We start from the raw sequence: 19,409 nt of genomic DNA, 5'->3' as shown, positions 1-19,409 counted from the left end.
GGTTGGACTCGATGATCTTTAAAGTCTCTTCCAACCTTGTGATTCTGTGAATACCAGAGGCTCTTGTATGATACAGGTAGGAACAACACTGACTGCAACAGGAACATCAGCTGCCTACCCAGGTCAAACCCCGACAGCTTTGAAATATTTCTTACCTGAATCAGCCCACATGGAGTGGTACCATTTTTGCTGAAGTTCTAGGAGAAATTTTTAAATGTTTTGGAAATTCCAGTAATAACTGATCTGAGGATGGAAATTTTGCAGATGGCTAAAGCCCACCATCTCATGACCCTGTCAACAGGAAATTTTGCAGATGGCTAAAGCCCACCATCTCATGACCCTGTCAACAGTAAAGTGAGTCCCTTTGAGATCTCCTTGAGCACTGTGGGCTGCAGCTGCTTTGAGTGGGACGGCTCTTGGAGCTCCAGAACCCTCACGTTTGCAGCACTTACAAAACCAGCCCTGATGATGAGACCTAGGCTGACACCCCCTCATGCACCTCTACTACTCAATGTGCAACCCATTTCTGTTCAGAAATGTTAAGGGATTATTCTGAACTTCACTGAAATGGAGGAGAATTACCTCTCTGCAAAGTTGTACACCTCTCTTGATGTGCAGGCGTGTGAATCAATTTTGGTATGAATGTTGTTATCATGCATCTGTAATTAGGCCATTGCTTAATTTAATTGCAATTAGGTCATCCCCTCTATTTGATATTTCCTGATTAATAATTTAGGATTTTCAAATGGTTAAATTTGTTCCAAAAGCTTGATGTACTGCAGCAAAAAATTCAATTCAGTAGAATTAATTGTTAGATGCCTTTTCTGTTTACTTTTAAAACAAAACATGTACTGTTGTGGTCATATTCTGTCCCCCTTCTAAAACAAACAAACAAATTAACACAAAGATAATAAGTTTAGAAGCCTAATTCCATTAACTCTCTATTTTGCCTTGCTTATGGCAAGCTTGCAGAATCATTAGCCTTGTGAAACAGAAACCACAGCTGAAGGTATTACAACTAAAAAAGAGGTAATGAAGTAGGATAATGATAGTAAATTTAGAAAATACCAGAACAGGGCTTATTTGAGGCAATATCACAAGGATGTTCCCCGGACCATGAGTTCCTCTGAGTCTAAATCCTATAATACCGAAGTAACATAAGTACTAACAAAAGAATCACAAGTCTCATCAATCATCATAAATTATATTGGTGTCTCTTCCAAAAATCAAAACAGTACAGAAATATAACAAAACCTATGGGTTCAAATATGTTAGAGTACCCACTCAAACTGAAGTATTTAGTTTAAATTGCAAAATCATTTAAGCTAATCACAGTAAGTATTTTCAGTCTGTTCCTAATCTTTGTTCTGTATTGATCACAAATACAAAGTTCGGCTTTGAGATCTTGAGAGAAAACCCAGCTAAAACTGAGGCCCCACATCACCAGACTGTGCAATTACAAACAAACAAACCTTGCCTTGAAGCCTTTATAATCTAATAGAAAACACTACAGTACTTTGTGTTATTGGAGCAGTTCCTGAGATCTACTTTACTCTTGAACAACATCTACCAAATGCTCACTCACTCAGAGCAGATGTTAATTTGTGCTAAGAATTCTGTTAGATTTCTTGACAAAAAGCTCTCAAATAGTTTAGGTGAATTCAGGAAGAATCTCACTCTCTGGAAAGGTAAATAGACAAAATCAGATTGTTTTGGGAGGTTTTTTTGTTGTTTGGCTTTTTTTTTGGTTGGGTTTTTTTGCCATTGAAGACACAAACAGGGTCTTGTATAGATTCATAACAAAATATTCATATTTGTGGGTTTTTTTTCTTGAAGCAGTCAATTTTCTAAAATAACAATTTCAAAACCATAACATAAACACCGGTTAGCAAGTCATCCCATTAAACTCAATGATTTACATACAATGTACAAAACAGATCTTTTCCAATTCAGCTGTTAAAAACAACTGTTAAAGGAAGACTGTCTTGTGCACTATACTTTAGATTGGTGTAGTGCTTCTTGCAAAAGCACAGAAAGAAAATTTTTGTGATCAGAAACTTTAGTTCATCTAGCAGTCTCCAGAAACAATTTTCAATTTTAATTTAAGGCAACTGTAGTGACTCAATCATGGAACACATGATCAGCTTTATGACAGATAAACAGCCAGATAATATAGCAAAAAAAAAAAAAAAAACCCAAATAAACCCAGAAGTTGTAATTTATATGTTCTTCCTACTAAGCAGGGGCAGAGAATCACCTTGTCTTGTTATGGAAGGCAACAGAACATAGTTATCAAATAAAGGAAAATAAATAAATATAGATGATCACCTAATTTATATAAAGTAATTGGCTCCTATTTCTAGGTTTTAGTAGAATAAAACTTGCATGAACTGTCTTACATAACACAGGTGAATAATAGTTCCCATTTCCACCACACTAATGGAAAATTAACATTCATAGGACTCTCTGCTCATCTTAGGACCCTGAAATTCAGAAATATTATTTTTATATACCAAAGTTATATCCTGGATATTTTAATTTGACTTCTAATACCAACCCAATAGCAGGACCTTGCCCAGTTTCAGTACACCTTTATAAATCTTTTAAACTACATTTCCACAGAAATGACAAATAATTGATTTTGACTGTCACCTTTAGGGGGGATATGGTGAGACACATAATATGTGAAACTGAGAAATATTTACCATTCTAATATAGTAACTGTATATTTAAAAAGCTGTTCAGAATACGCTCTCTTTCATTTTTTCTTTCCCTTCTAGCATTTTTGACAGGACTGTCCCTTATGAACGTCAAGGGTTTGTGTAATTATTAAAATAACAAACCAAAACAAAATTCAAGAAGCCATTTTGAAATTAACAAAATGTTGAGATATGTATATCTAAAATTTAATATAGTCAGAGCATGAGTACAGAAGTCTATTATACTCTTGTTCTAACCAATGCATAGATTGGAATTTACCACACTCCACAACATATTACATATTCTCCAATCATTCAATAAAAATTGTATCTTGTAAAGTCTTAGTATGTGGAGCAAAAGAAAATATCTATTTCTCCTTTTAACTAGAATCAGGGTAGAATAATTGCTTGAATTTAGAAGATATTCAGCAAATGCAAGATGTTTAGACCCATAAAATAAAAGTTTGGGTTTTTTTCTGTAGTGGTCTTCATTCCATTGTGAAACGTTAAAACAGATTTTAAAGATTTTAAGTATTAGGTAGTTGATATAGTTTTTTTTTCACCCATCAAAAACCTAGATTTTGAATGAGAAGCTACAGCATATCTATATTGTGTTTATTTTTAGAAGACTGAGAAATACAATATTTGCTGTCTGCTGAAGTAGAGTAGAAAAAAATATTGAGATCAAAAAATGTCTCTCATAAATATCTAATGTTGTCCTGAACTTCTGCCATAATCTTCACTAAAATAATATCACTTTTTGATTTTTTTTCAGTTCTTCATTTTAGAAGGAAAATTAATTGCATACACAACTTGATGTGAGCAACAATGTGAGAACAAATTTCTTCCAGGAGCTTTAAATAGCACAAAAGAAATAAATAGCCTGTCTCTAAAATATTTTCTTACAAGTAGGTGTTGGTAATGAAGTATTGGATAGCTCTTTAGCACAACATGTCAAATAGTTTCAAATAAAGTAATTTTTGGAAAACAATTACTCCAGTGTTCCGGATTTTTTAAATTTCATATGATTGAGTTCTGAGTTTTGTAATCTTTTTGACAGGGTAAGGGAGATGCTGATCCTTTGTTGTCTGCTCTGCACAAACTCTAGGGTTTTCATAATGTAGATTTTTATAATGCAGAGTGGTTCTTTAAAAACAGTTCACTTTTTGAAGCAACATGACATTACCCTACTGTCTTGTCCAGCCTGATTGCTACAGGGCTTTGCTTTATGGCTTTAGATGGCAATGAAAATCTGTATGTGATAGACAGAATTTGTAAAATCTGTAGGGATGAAAGGTTCTAAATAAGATTATTAAAACTACCCATCTGAAAAGTGCCCCACCAAGACCTAGTTGTACTAATTTATTGAATTAATATGCACAGAAAGCTATTTCCCAGGAGTCTTACCCTTCCCTGATTGTTTTATGTAAGCATTGTTAATGGCCAGACCTGGACACTCCCGGGCTGGCCACTCATCAAGTGACAGGGTCTCACAAGTTATCTGCACATCTATGCATCAACACCCACAGATTTAATCATGTGTCGTAGTGATCTCTGATCCAATAGAAGATTTTGTTTTGGAAGACTTATGGAACTAAACCAGGTAATTTTTTGAGGCAAAAGATCCAATATCATCCACTCTCAAAGTAGTCATGCATTTAGTCACTCGTTTCCCAAAACTTCCAAGACATGGTCAGATTAACCACTCTATTTATATCATGACAAAAGAATAAATAAATTTGACTCTGAAGTGTATTATCTATACATATCACTGATCATAAATGTCCAGATTGGCCCTGACACCAAGATAAATTCGTCAATACGAAAAAAATTGCCTCCTCCATTTCCTTTATTTTTTATATACAGACAAAAAAATGCTTGTGAAATAGGTATAGACCTAAATCACTTTTCCAGATCCCCACATGCTAGCTTTCACTTGAACTGGTGAGAATAAATTCCCCCAAACAATGAGGCAGCTATAGTGAGGTACCACAAAGTTTGACTGATCCAGTCCAAGAACATTGTTTTCTCCAAGATAGAGGAAAAAAACCTGCATTTATTTATTCTACTCATACATAAAAATGATGCCACTCTACATCTGTGTGCTGGTAGTTATTTCAAAAATGTTTCTAATGAAATGTTTGAAAAATGCATCCTAATTAATTACTTACAAGATTTAATTCCATTTTCAGAATAAACAATGCCATGATTTATAATAAAACTTAAATAAAAGCCACAGATTGTCACCTAATGGTGCAAGAGTAGGCAAAATCACATAAGCAACTTTAAATTTATTATTTCCCATAGCCTTCAGACATTTTAATGTCCTACTACCAGTGACAGTAAATTAATTAGAAACTGTTAATAGGATATTGTAAATTAGGCATTGTGTGCAGTAAAGAAGAATTAAGTAACAGATTTATTTGTGAAGAAATTCTTCTTGGCTTGAAATAATAGGAAAATATTTTTACTATAAATTTGGAATTAACTATTTTGGTATTTCATCACTTCCATTAGTACCAGTAACAAAGGTGAGGAGTCTTTTAACAGTAAAACAAAGGCTAAGGGTTCATATATATAAAGAAATTAACTTGTAAAGATCACAGTATTATTTAGTATTTTGCTTAGCGTAAGGAAGAAGTAGCAATTATTTTACTAGGAATTAAGTGAAAATTAAGTCTTTCCATTGCTGGTAGAATGTCAGTCAAGAAAGGCCCAAGAAGTTATTTTTAACATGAGCTCAAACCAGAAAAAGAAGGGTTTTGCTCAGTGAGGGCCCAGGTGTCACATGCAGAGCTCATGTATATTACTTGAAACATTTCTAATGAGACCTTGGGAACTGGAACAGACAAAATCCCTGGGACATCTCAGAGACTTTTCTTTCTTGGGGGCAGTAGCATTCTGCACTCAGAGGTGTTTGATAAGAGGGCAATATTCAGCAGAAGGAAAACCAGTGATGATCTTTGAATAAAGGCTCTAATGAGTATATGAGTAAGAACTGACAGCGGTCATGAATGCTGGCAATCATGTTTACACCATTTTATATACCCTTTTAGACTGCCCTTGCAATATGAAGGATATTTTAGTATGTATCTTCATTATTCTAATTAAACGTTCTTGTAAAACAATGCTAAATTGGATTCACATTTATTCCAAATTCTGTATTTTCTCTCTTTTACACAATCACTAAGTAATGATAGAAATCTCTTTGACCAAAGTGTTTTGCTACAGTTCTACAAGTTTTCTGACAATATCTCCCATCACAAAAAAACACAAGTCAAAATTGAAGCAGGTAAAACATAATTGAACCATTCGAATCCAAACTGGAATAAAGAGAATCAGAAATTATTGGAATAACCTTTATCACCCAGTAAAGCAGGAAATACATGTAAAAATATGAAATCTAAAATATGAAAGCCAAAATAATCACATATATAAAAGTGTTTTTACAATATTTATATTTGTGGGAAAACAGAGCAAACTATCCACCCACTTACCACTGTGCTTTCATGGTAGAAAATAAGTGGCCTTGAGCACTGAAACACTTTTTTTCTCCTCTCTACTCTGATTGCATTTGTGCTCTATTTCAGAAAGAACTGTTTAAATTTGGTGGTTATTAAATCATCAAAATCCATATAATCCAATTTAGATATAAAAAAGGGAAATTATTAGCATGACCATGACTTTCAGCACTGAAGCCTGGATTCTTGATATCTTCTTACTTTAAACATCTACAAGGCAAAAATATGATGTTCCTGACAGTGTGGTGCTGCAGGAAGGAGATCTAGAGAAGGCATGAGTCAGTCACAAGCCTATTACAGGCAGGGATAAATGCCCTAAAATGTAAATGCTGGACAGTTCATTGTATGAACAGTTAAGATCTGCAACTTACAGAGCAATTTCTACATCTAGAGTATCCTCAGAAATCTAACTAATACGGCCCATCATTCAATATTCAAGTCCTCTGAGACCTTAAAAAATAAACATACTCTTGATATTTATGCCAGTAAATGAAAACAAATACTTGATAAATTAATAACACCATAATAAGAATTTTTTAATCAATTAAATTATGAAAAATAAAATACTCATCACTGACCAGTCACAATAAATTAACATTGTGAATACAATGAAATTTCTTCAAAATTGAGACCCAGAACTTCATAATTTTGCTACTGAAAATGCACCACTTAAAATAATAGAATTAATTTGAAACCCAGATTGGTATACTAAATATAGACCATCGAGCAGTTCTTAAAAGCAGTGCAAAGAAGAAATATTCAGAATATTCTAAATTTTTAAAATAAAAATACTGGTTTTAAATTTTGAAGTAATGATTCATGTATGTAACTTCAGAGCCCAGTTCTGAAACTGTTACAGAATTCCTCCTTTTGCAGTGTTTTAGTATGTACCTGTGACACATGAACTATCCCCCTCAAGCCCCAATTCTAATCCTTCCTTGTTTATTTACAGCACGTTAACCTAGCATTAGTTTCCCATACAACACAGGGTTTTTACTGGTTTGTTTTCATTTTTTTTTCCTCATAGAATGGAATGTAGACCAGGGCTGCAAGGCAGATCAATCACAAGATAAGAAAATGAAAGAACAAAGTTTAGATAGGTGACTGAAAATTCTATTCAAACATTCATCCGTGGTAAGATGCAACCACAAAACACAGCACCTGAGCCACCTTGCTGCTGATACAGTTGGTATTTCAGTTTGGGTAATAGTGTGCTATTTTCAGAACTCATGCTCCAGAGAGAGAAATAAGCACAGGAAGCAAGAGACAAGGTGTCTGGCTACCATATGAGAGCAGATTAGAAAACTGGCTTTAGTGTACTGAACATGGTCTGATAGGGAAAATGACTGCAGCCTGTAAGAACAGAAGGGGATAAACATCAAGGAGTAGATAAAACTGAACTACAGCTCAGTCCTGGCACTAAAATAAATAAGCTCAGTGCAAATGCAGGTGGCTGAAGAAGTTACAGTCACCAAGCATTAAGGAATGAAGAGACAGAAGAACCTCTCTGTCGCAATAATGAGAGGAAAAAAAAATCCTTAATTACTTTGAAGACAGAGTTCCATACATTTCAAAGGGATTACATGATGTGTTATCCATGAAATGTCCTTTTTAGTCTTGTGTCTCCTAATCATCAAATATGTCAATTACACTTTCTTAAAAACTGAAACATAGTTTTTCTTCTCAGCATCATAAGTTCTGATCTCAGAAAGTCTAGTGAAAAATTCACAATAAGAATATTTAAGAGTTCATGACCTGAAGTGAAAGTATTATTAGATTTTATTCACATTATTTATAATGCATAATGTTGTTTAATACCATGCCATTATGCAGCAAAAAGGAACACACCTCCCCTCCCCAAATACACTTGAAAAATGTAATTACATTTTAACCTCTATTAACATAATCATCTAATCATACTGTTGACTATTGCATTTTATATAAGCATTTGACTCTATGTATTTATTGAATATTAATGAACACATTAATCTTTACTTTTCCAAAGTAGTCCTACTCAGAAATAGTATTACAAATCTGAAGGTTCTGTATATTTTTCTTTTTCTAAAACAGTTCCTTCTCCAGTACCAGACTATTCACTTGCTTGTAAAGCATTTTCAAACAAATCCTGTTAATTCTGAATATGGTTCACTAAGCAGCATGATCTCATTAATAAAACAAGTTGCTACTCTAGTAAATCAGAACGCTCAGCTGTTTTAACTGTTTCCCTAATGGAAATTCTAATGATCTCTTCAGTCAGCCTCACAGAAGCCTAACACTTTTGAAACAAGACCCAGCAAAATAAAGAAGCAATGAAAAGAATGGAAACAGTGCAACTTCAGACTTAGCATTCTGTCACAAATAAATGTTAACTAACATTGGATCTGCATTCTTGAGGTTGGAATATTTTTGCACCACTTAAATTTTCATTAGAAAGGTACTTTTGTCTGTTGTACTGAACTAAATGAAATTTTTCATGAGTTCTTGGGATTTCTAACACAAGAGAGATGGGAAGAAAGAAAAAGCTTGGCTAAAGATGGCTAAAAGAAAAGAACCCTGTGCAAACACATATTCAAATTATCTCATACGTTGCATAAGAAAATAAAAAATGGATAAGAAATGAGAAGGAGGCTAGGTCAAAGGGAAATGTAAAACAGAAGCAGTCTTTTGCACGGAAATATAAATTTCTAGATAGCAACACATTATCTCAGGGTCTTTTAGTGTGATGTTCAGTTTGGGATTAACCTCTTTTTTAAGGATGATAAGAAAATAATACTTCTAATCTGCTGAGACCGAAATGTGCTACACACCCAGCGTGTTTGCAACATCTATAATACATCCTACCTTTGTCTGGGCACTCTCAAAAATCAGCCTTCTCCAAGGGAAAATGCTGATTTAGCAAGGAGTTAGAAATAAATGAAAAAAAAATTCACAGATCTATTTTTTTTTGTAAATCTTATTTGAAGCTGCTCAAGAATCCAAAAACAGTGCCAAGAAAGGTGATGGTGCACAGGCAAAGCAAAGAGGAAGGGGTAAGGCTTTGTAACACTTTGTGTCTACGTAGATACAGATCTTACTTTAGTAATACATATGCTTTTTAAATTGTGGGACAGAAAAAAGGAGTTGAAGTTTCAGAGAACATACACAGTTCTACTACCTTTTACACATGCAGCAAAAAGCGTCTTTAATTTCTCGATGACATTCTATTTTGTAAATCAGATCATAGACACCTTTCTTCAGTATTCAAAGCATTGAAAGAAATGTGCAGAAAAACAATTTAACTGATATTTTAACTGTTTAAGCTTAGTGTGTTACTTAACAGTTGTATATTTTTATATACTTGCACCACATGATTTAGTTTCCTTTTCAGTTCAGCAGTTTTACAGTCAAGAAATAACAGTGTAAATCTTTAAAAAGTTGACTTGAAATACTAAAATTCAAATGACATGATTTTTTAAATTTAACTGTAGGCCAAAAACTAGGTTAGTGTTGCATTCAAAATCTCTGGTTTTAATGTCAGACAGACCTAACTCCTTTCAACCTGAAATCAAGTAATTCAATCCAGCAATTCAAATTCACAAGTGCCAATTACTTTAACAACACTTTTTCTTATGCACAAACAGTAATTTATAACATGAATCCAGAGTTTGGTCAAGTTATTCAGCTGAAACTATCTACTTCCAAAACATCAGTTTGGAATTAATTCTTCATACCCATTACCATTTGAATCACATAAGAGGGAAATGAAATAAACTACCAAAAAACTAGAGTTATTATTTTCCTTATGATGCTCAAAGAGCTTGCAAGATGAAAAGCATACAAATTGGGACTGGACACATAGCAGCTAAGTGGCTATTCTGTCACACTGCATTTCACAAATAAAAGCATCCTCCAGGTCCTTTGATTAAAACATGAAACAGACAAAATAAGCAATACTTGCAAGACATCGGTCACGGAATCTCTCTTGTGCAGCTCAATGGCTAATCACATTTCTTCCACAAGAATTTAAAATTAAGCCTGATATTCCTGCTGGTCATAAATAACAAATGGAAATTTACCAGCACTTTAGGTAAAGACCAAAGAAATATGTAATTATGAAAGTACCACAATGTACCATGTCATCCCATATCTTATTTCATTTAAAAATATATCTTACAACAAGCTAGTGAAAATTTTTAATTAACCAGAAAAACACACACATCTGAACGAAATTGTCACTGTCCACTCAGCACTAGAAATCCTCTTTAAATGTACTTCAAAACTATACAGATTACCCAGACCTGAAAATTTCTTAAAACCTACAGAAAAATAGAATATAGGCTAATCAAATCATCAAATCATACCTGGATAAATTGCTTGGTTTTCACAAGCCCCACATCTCCAGCCTCTATCTGTGCTCTTGACAGCTTCTCTTCAGTTTCACTCAGCCAATGATTAAATCTCTTCATGTCAGAATGAAAAATCTGCCACTTTTCCAATGATTTGTCAAACCGTCTGCAAGTATAAAAGGAGATGAAATAACAATCTACTGATAGTTTATTTATTGACTACAGAAAAAAAAATAACGAGAATAATGTTGGATGTCTCAGGTTAAAATCAGTGTAATATTGATGGCATAATATATTAGCATTTATAACAGTTATATCAAATGGCAATATGGCAGCACCTCTGAAGTGAAATTATATCTAAGCAAATGCGTCACAAATCAGTGTTTTATCAATTTTATAATCCCTTTGAAGAAAATGCCATAGTCTTCAATGAATTTCCACTTGCATTGTGCAAGAGGACCCTTCAATAAAATCTTTTTCCTATGTTTCACTTCGGGTATTTCAAAATTATAATCACGGAGAAAAAAAAAAAAGGAAAAAAAAAAGTCCTGAAATCAAAGGATGATTAAAAAAAAATAGAACATTAAAAAACAGGGTTTTGAACAATAAACAAGGATGAAAACTATTACTACCATGTCTGCAAGTCTATAGTTCACTACAAACAGACCAGATAAATACTTCCAGCACTTTGGGAAGATCTGACCTGTTTTTGTCTAGAGTGACTGATTGATCTTCTGCTTCAAGAAATGTTTGACTTGGCCACTGCCAAATACAAAAGAAATGAAATGAAGACAGATTACAAAAGAGATTATAAGGGGGTTTTCAGATAGCCTACATCTTAAGAAATTCAGTTATCCTATGTGTTAGATTGGTGTGGAAATGTAATTACTAATCAGAGATTAGCCAGAATGTTTTGTTAGAAGATCATCATTAAATGTGCTACTGTTGTTTAGTTTAATAATCCTCCTTTACAGGATTATAATAGATTTTAGGGTGTACTTAAAGGATAAAAACAAAGATGCTCAATTATTTCTCTATGAGATAATCTGGTTCTGTATGGGTAAACTATACGATTATTTGAATGTTAAGGAGTTTAATTCACCAAACAAAATGACATTACTATGAGGAAATACAGATAATCTTTTACATTTTACTGATGATTTTTCATTTTTTAGAAGAAAATAGAAGCAGAATATTGACCTGATTAAATATTGTAGTCACTCATCTAACTAACTTATTAAAATGACTGTGATAATTTATCACAGTTATCATATTTTATTGCTCAAAATTATCAAAACATAATTTAAAGGCACATTATAACAGGGTTTTTTTATAACTACCCTACTCAGAGTTACAAGGAAAAAATTGACTTAAAAAATATCACGTATAAAATGGAATTAAAATTCCATTTCTTTTGGTCCAGAATCGTCTCTCATTTTGGACAGTATATTAAAACACTTTTCCTCCTGTTTCTCACAAAGTAAAATTACTCTTCTCAGCATGGGAAGCTTATCAGAAGCTTAAATGTAAAAAATTCAGTAGGGGTTGATATTAGTGTTCTTGAATTTGCATTCCAGAGTTTGCAAACTGAATCTCCCATCACTCTACATCCTCCCTCCATCTTTTGCTCTGGGAAATAACAGTTATAAGGAGAAGAAAAACAAAAAGTTGCAATAAGAAGTTATGAATATTTAAAGCTTATAACTTCCCAGTGTTTATTGGTAATGTCTAAAAAACCTGGTTACTCTCAATATAAGTATAAACCAATATAAAAGATTAGTAAAAAACAGATATAATTTATCAGTAGCCAAGTGACTAAAATTCAAGGTTCTTGCAGTGATTAAATACCTAAATAATGTTACAACAATAAGAGAAAACGTAATTTTTGCTGCAGTGGCAGGTGTGGGTGCATTTGAACATAATCAAGCAGCTTCTTGCTCTGAGAAGTTATGGGACACCTCTCCTGAGCATGCCTAAGTGAGAGTTTCCTGTGCTGAATCTCTGCATTACATCTGCTTACACACGATACTACTTCCAGTAGCTTTTTAAACTTTAAAAACAAAGAGGCTTCTGTTTGTTTGTTTGTTTCACCATGCACAATCCTGCTACCAGGTGGTGAGTTCAAAACCCACAAAAGGAGAAGCCTAATTAACTATCAGTGCTGAACAGCTAAATTGCTGAAGCCTTGGCACAGCAGAATGGAGAATAAATTCATAAGAGAGCAGCACTCTGAGGACTATGAAAACTCAAAGCATATGTCTGCCTCAGGAATCAAGCACACAATGTGGAGCAGAGGAAAATTAAAGACCTTGCACACCCTCACCCAGGGATCCACTCTTGTTTGCCATCAGAGACAAGTCATTGAGCTAAAATACCCCTGTGTAGGCATTCATCTGTGTCTTCCTCTGCTCCAGCCATTTCCCTCTGACCAGCATAAGACAAAATAGTGGCTAATGGGTGGCCACTGCTAGTGCCTAGTGGGTGACCGTGAAATCTGAGCACTATTTCCTTTCTGATGTGTGCTTCTCTCTGGTTTTATTAGCACATGCTCAATAACAAGATGCAAACAGACACCCTGAAGCCAAGCAGGAGGTCCTGGGTGAGAATGTAACACTTGCACACATTACAAGGGAGTTAAGCATTGTACACGAGCTCTGACAAAAGAAGGCAGCTTTATTCCTCTATCTTGAGCATGTTTGGGTTGATGAGCAGAAAACAACTGTCACGCTGGCCCAGTTTTTTCATATATGTGCTGACACTCCAGGAGGGACCATGTTAAGCAGTAGCTTGTGGGAGCAATTTCATTTTATCATATTCGTACATAATGGATTTATTTTGCCTCCGGAGAGTAAGAAAGAAAACAAAGCAATCAAAAACAACTGCTGGTGTAATACACAGTACAATTTACATTAAGTCATAAACTTATTGCTTGTTTCCTTCCTTCCTCTCTTCTGAATCCTTGGACCTGACCTTCTATAAGTAAAATTTCATATTTTTTGGTAGCATTGCACATGATATTGCAGAGAGATTTACAAATCACAATTTGGATGTACTGTCAGTGGAACTCTAAACTATGTAATGGGATTGCACTTGATGTTCTGTGTCACAAGGCTGGTGTTTTAAAGAAGCTGTGCAAAGGTGAAAGGAAAGACCTTTGAAAACAGGGAAGACACAAACATAAGATGGAGGACAAAAGGCTGTTGGTGTGTTGTTGCAAACCGAATCTTAATTTTGCATTTATGTTTCAATTGATTTCTAGATGTTTTGATAACATTCCTTGATAAACTATGAAACCCACTTTTGTGATAGATTCTGGTTTAGCAAAACTTTATAATCAATTAACCCACAAGAAAAAGAATGCTATTTATACAATTCCCTAAAATACATTATTTATGTCATGGAAATTGGTATTGTAAGAAACATGTGTTTTATTCCTCATATTGGGAAAAACATTCCGTAAACTTAATTTCTATACTATTGCTAAACAATGTGCTGTAGGATTATGCTAATATTAACCCACAAATTTTACAGTTTTGTCAGCTTAATTCTGCACAATTAGCACCTTGTAAAAATACACAAACATCAAAGTAGTATAAATAACTATGTATTAAAATGTAAGAGCATTAACTTTACTATTTAAGGCCATTCTTACAGACAACAAAATAAGAAAACCGTTTTTTGTCAAGCAACTTCTAAAATTAAATTGATTAAAGAAAGAGCTAACCCATTTTCATAGGTTTTGATGCTTTCATTTGACTTCACAGAATTCATGTGAGTTCTTAATTTATATTTAATTTCTATATCCTCTCTGCATTTGGACTCAAAGTGATTATCTCATTTTAGACACTGCTATACCTTGATCTCGATCTCAGGTTTTGCTGTGGGTCTATTCTGGGACAACACTTAACTCTACATATTCTATTCACAACTTTACAGTCAGTCTTTCACCCATAAACCACCCAATAGAAAATGAACTGCAACCAAAACAACCATAGCAATGCCATCCATCAATTCAAAATTTAATTTCTCTCCTCTTCCCAGAAACTAGGTTCTGCAGCATGACATAAAATGAAAAAATTCTACATTACAATTACATTATAAATATTTTGATATCTTGAATTGTATTGATCGTATTATTCTTCTTGCCCTAGTTACTGATACCATGCCATTCAGTGTCTGTCTCTATCAAAGAAAATTACAACTAAATTGGCTAAGAAAAACCAATGTCATGTCAGCCATTGCTGGTTTTTTAGGCATATACAAATCCATTTTTATTATACATGAGAAAGCAATAAACTTAATAACCATTTACAATTAATAATCATACAGCAAATGCATTAGATTCTAATGGATGCTGTGCATCAATAGTTTAAATAGAAACACTTCATAAAATTTATAAAAGATACATTCTTTTTCTACACTAACTAAAATTATCTATTAGGCATATGAACTTGAAAATTCCAATTTATTTCCTACAAAGTTTTCCTTCATCAGAACAGAGATGCAACCATGTATTTTAGAGAACTTTGCCTCAACACCTGTGTTGTGTATGTAACAACTTTTCCCTAGAGAAAATAAAAAAATGCTTGATTAAATGTGACCTAGGTGGAACACAATCATATTTTGCAACTCTCTTAAACATTAAAAATATCCATGCAATTGGTAATAAAACCAAAAATTTCATAACTTTTTGAAGTGTAACTACCAGAAGCATGATAAGGAAACCCCAGATCAAAAATTTTACATGAGACAAACAGTTGACTGAATTTTATGGAAATCCAAACCCATATTTTTGCCTGCATGTAAAGGGTATTATTCACATTTTATCCTCCAAAGGTGACAGTGCACACTCCACTTCCAGCCAGGATACTGCAGCTGTAGCATTACCCACCCTATGGTTGCATCCATCTGATGAAATTAGATATGAGTGACAAATCACATTAACTTCTGACTGTCAGGGTGATGTTCTCCTCCTTTCCCCAGCCCACGGGCTCTGACCTGCTTAAGGCCAGTTCTGATGTGGCACAGCAGCACGAGGTGTCTTCAGCCTTTAGGGAGAAATGGCTGTGAGAAACCTCACCTGGGGTTCCTGCCCAGGGCTTCAGGGCCAGTTTTAAACTCAGACCTCGACCTGGGCTACTCTGTAAATCTGTCCACAGCACTCCTTTCTCAGCCAGAGCCAGCTTTGCTCTCCTTTTTCAGGTATTGTGGGAGTTTTGGGAGAGGTCCCTGCTTGCAGCCCCTTACCCCAACCTTGCTGTGTCTTGACACTCTCAAACATCCCTCCTGGCGCTCTCCAGAGTTGGAAGACTCAAATGGCCTGTGTGCTGCTGTTCACACAACACACTGAGCAAGTATTTGCCTCAATGTCCCAGCTCCTGTGACTGCAGGGTGGTGGCTGGAAGGTGGGACAGCCAGCACAGAGGACACATGTCCTGCTAAAGGGTGTTAAGACTGGCTGGACTGCCCAGCTACACCCATGCCACTGATCCAGTGTCCATTAACTGCAGGAGCACACTGGACAGGCTCCTGGAGAGAGCCTCTTCCACCTGGGTTTGATCTGAACTAAATCCAGAGCACTCTCTGGTGTGAGACAGTGCACAGAGAGCAGCTGATCCCAACCCAAATAAAATACTCATGGACAGATTCTAAGTACAATACCACTGAAATCCAGCAGCCCATTCTGGTTCTCAGGTTCTGCTGCAGTTCAGATTCCATCTGGGACCAGGCTCAATGATAGTTTCCAAGGCCTGGACACAGACCCAGATTTATAGAGAGCTGAAAAATCATATCCAATTGGGGAAAATCAGTTCTCAGAAAATCTTCAAATTACCATCATAATTCATAAATAAAAAAATTAATATCAGTGAATTTGTGGCATAGAGCATAAGTATTTGTAATGTAAAGTATATATTACAGGATGTCCCCTCAGTAGTCCCCTATAATTACTATGAAGTGCTTAAATCCCATGATTTCCAATGACAGAGTTCTTAGTTCAACCTGTAATAACATGTTTTATCCTTCAAAATTGCCCTGTTCAATTTTATGGTTCCACTTCCTATCTTGAAATCCCCCTACAATAGTGGCTTTAGAGCAGGAAGAATAACAGAAAACTGATGATACCAGTTAATGCTGGATGTTGACTCCCTGAGCCTGAAAGATGTTATTTATCCTGTTTAAGGTGTGGTAGATGTGTACAGAAATATATATACTGGAAAATTAGTTGTCCTTCTTTCACTGAAAATCATAGTAATAACAGAGCACTTAGCATTATCTTCTTAAAATACTTATGCCTGTATTGGCAGTAGGAATTTTTTATCTTTTACAGCTTTTCAGTCAGTTAAAAACCTTTCTAATAAATGATTGTTGCTTGTTTGTTTTTTTAAAGTTTAAAATAAAATTTCATTTTAAACCCTTTTTACCTTTAAGTTGGAAAATTCATTTGAGACAAGAAACCTAGGTCCAAATAACAGTCACTAGGTCTTATTGTAAGAGTAGCATACCATAAACAGCTCTGGTTTTTCTGGAACTAAAATGTTGATGACTTACAGAACTTAAAGCAATGGAAAAGCAGAGAAAACTGTATTGATAGAGGAGAGCATTCATCATATTGCTATCAAGGAGAAAATTACTTGTAAGTAATAAAGAGCCTGTTTAGATTAAATACCTTAGAGTATCTTTTCTGTATTTAACAAAAACATCTTGAATAATTCTGACAACTGTAGTACAACAGAAAAACAAACAAAAATCTATACTATACTCAGAAAGTAGAATTTCCAATATCATTAGAATTAATAAGTATTTTCACAGTAGTGGCATTTGAAAGCTTGCTTTTTACCTTTTATTTCAATGAATAATGATTTACTGTAATGAAAAAAAGTGTTTGCAATGTCCAGGATAAACAGGAAAGACAATGCATTTTGTAGAAAAGGAGCTGAAGGAGCTACTAGCACCTAAAACCTAAATAAAAGTAAATGGCATGTTTATGAGGTATTTTATATATATAAACATGCATATGTACAAATATATATTATTCATATATATAGATACCCTAATTATACACATTAATTTACAGAAAAATGTTCAGAATATTATATATATATTAGTTTTGTGAATAAAAAACCCTTCAACACTTTCAAGTAAAATTTATCACGCTAGAAGTTCTTATTTCATGAATAAATAGCAAAAGACATTTTGGCAAATTCATATGATTCTAATATGGAGAATTTAAACAATGCACAGATGCCTACAAGGGTATAATAACTCAGGAGTATAATAACTACAAGGGTATAATAAATATTATCTCTAGTGAAGATAGGCGGTAGAGAAGAAGTCATATTTTACCACTTGATCCAACTCAGTTAGGAAAGTTTCTAATGACTGGATGGAATAACTTCCAGAAAACAATTATGAGTTCTGGAGGTAACTCTCAGAAGAATAAACTGTGGCTGTCCAGTACAGGGGAGATTTAGGGTGGGTATCAGGAAAAGGTTTTTCACCTGGAGGGTGTCTGGGCAGTGGAACAGGCTCCTCAGGGCAGGGGGCACAGCACCAGCCTGGCAGAGCTCAAAGAGTGTTTGCACTACTCTCAGGCACAGGGTGTGACTCCAGAACTGCCCTGTGCAGGGCCAGGAGTTGGACTCAATGATCCTTGTGGGTCCCTTTCCACTCAGGACTGTGATTCTAGTAGAGAATCCCAAACATATCATCCTCTCTGTTCATCACTGATCTCAAAAAATAAAATATATCTGAAAGTAGTTCAAATGATGCAAGCAAGCTATAAATTCAAAGAAATTGTTGCTGAGGTGATGGTAAAGGCCAGCTTTGTACAATGTTACATGGTCAGCTACCACTGCAAAGGCCTTCATAAATCTTTCTCGGAAGTGGAGAGTCTACATTGCACATCCTATTCTTCAGTAATCAGGAGGAAAAAAACCCAGAATATAATTGAAACAGACTCTAAGGTTAAGCAGATTAAGATTGTAACAGGTAAATTTAATGCAGTTTCTGTCTTCAGTTATCTCCTACCTCAAACACCTTTTTTTGTTTTGTTTTAGAACACAGAAGTGAACCAGAAATCTAGCCTTTGGGGATACAGCAATAGAGCAAGAATCAATAGAAGCTCAACAGACATTGCCTGCTTATCAGAGAAAAGAAGCTCACATATTATGAGGCTCTGATCTTTCATATGGTCTATATGTCAGTCCCACTGGACAGTACGAATTATTTGCAGCATGAAAGCTCCAAAGAGGAACTTTAAAATAAGCTTAATTTAAAACTGACATATTCAGTTTAACTATCCTTATTCACTCTCAGTAAAGAAAGTAATTAGTAATATAGTAGAATAGATGCGTATTTATATTAGCAGTCTTTAAATTAGTCATAACAATAAGTTTGTTTACTCATTCATTTAAAGTTTATATCGAGATATTAGAGTTTTGTTTAATAATTTAGTTAACATGTTCCATTAGCCTCTGCTTTGAGTACATTAACTTACTTTCTTGCAGAACAATGTGTAATTCTAATTCTAAAGAACTATAGTTAGATTTCAGGCATCAGAAATCATGAAGAGAAAAAAGATGAGATTTCAAAGCAGTTACAATTAACTTTTAGTTATTAAGTGTCCCAGCTAGAGATATTTTTAGTTAATACCTGTTAATTGAGCTGTCAGGTATATTAAAACAGACTTGATTAAAATGTCCATACTTTGCCACTGTTACTGTGACCTACATATTTAAAAGGCATATTTTACTTCTCTGTAGATAAACTTACCAAAGAAAAGTGATGCACAAAGCTCTGCAGAATAGTCATGTTGCGTCTTTCAGGAAGTGAATTTTTCGTAACTCATATTTTGATGTTTTAGA

The 19,409-nt window shown here is 34.4% G+C and overlaps 1 protein-coding gene across 15 annotated transcripts in view; it reads right to left on the bottom strand.

Moving 5' to 3' along the window:
- DMD (dystrophin) overlaps positions 1 to 19,409 on the bottom strand; it is a 1,145,450-nt gene that overhangs the window by 524,222 nt on the left and 601,819 nt on the right. For all 15 annotated transcript variants that reach the window (XM_064407380.1, XM_064407383.1, XM_064407377.1 and 12 more), the window contains one exon: positions 10,561 to 10,711. In XM_064407380.1, the coding sequence (XP_064263450.1) occupies positions 10,561 to 10,711 (151 nt within the window). The remainder of the gene's footprint in view (positions 1 to 10,560; positions 10,712 to 19,409) is intronic.

This window comes from Passer domesticus, chromosome 2, assembly GCF_036417665.1.
Source record: "Passer domesticus isolate bPasDom1 chromosome 2, bPasDom1.hap1, whole genome shotgun sequence".
NCBI lineage: Eukaryota > Metazoa > Chordata > Aves > Passeriformes > Passeridae > Passer > Passer domesticus.
Note: the sequence above shows the minus strand (reverse complement) of the source record. Positions and strands in the feature narration are given on the sequence as shown.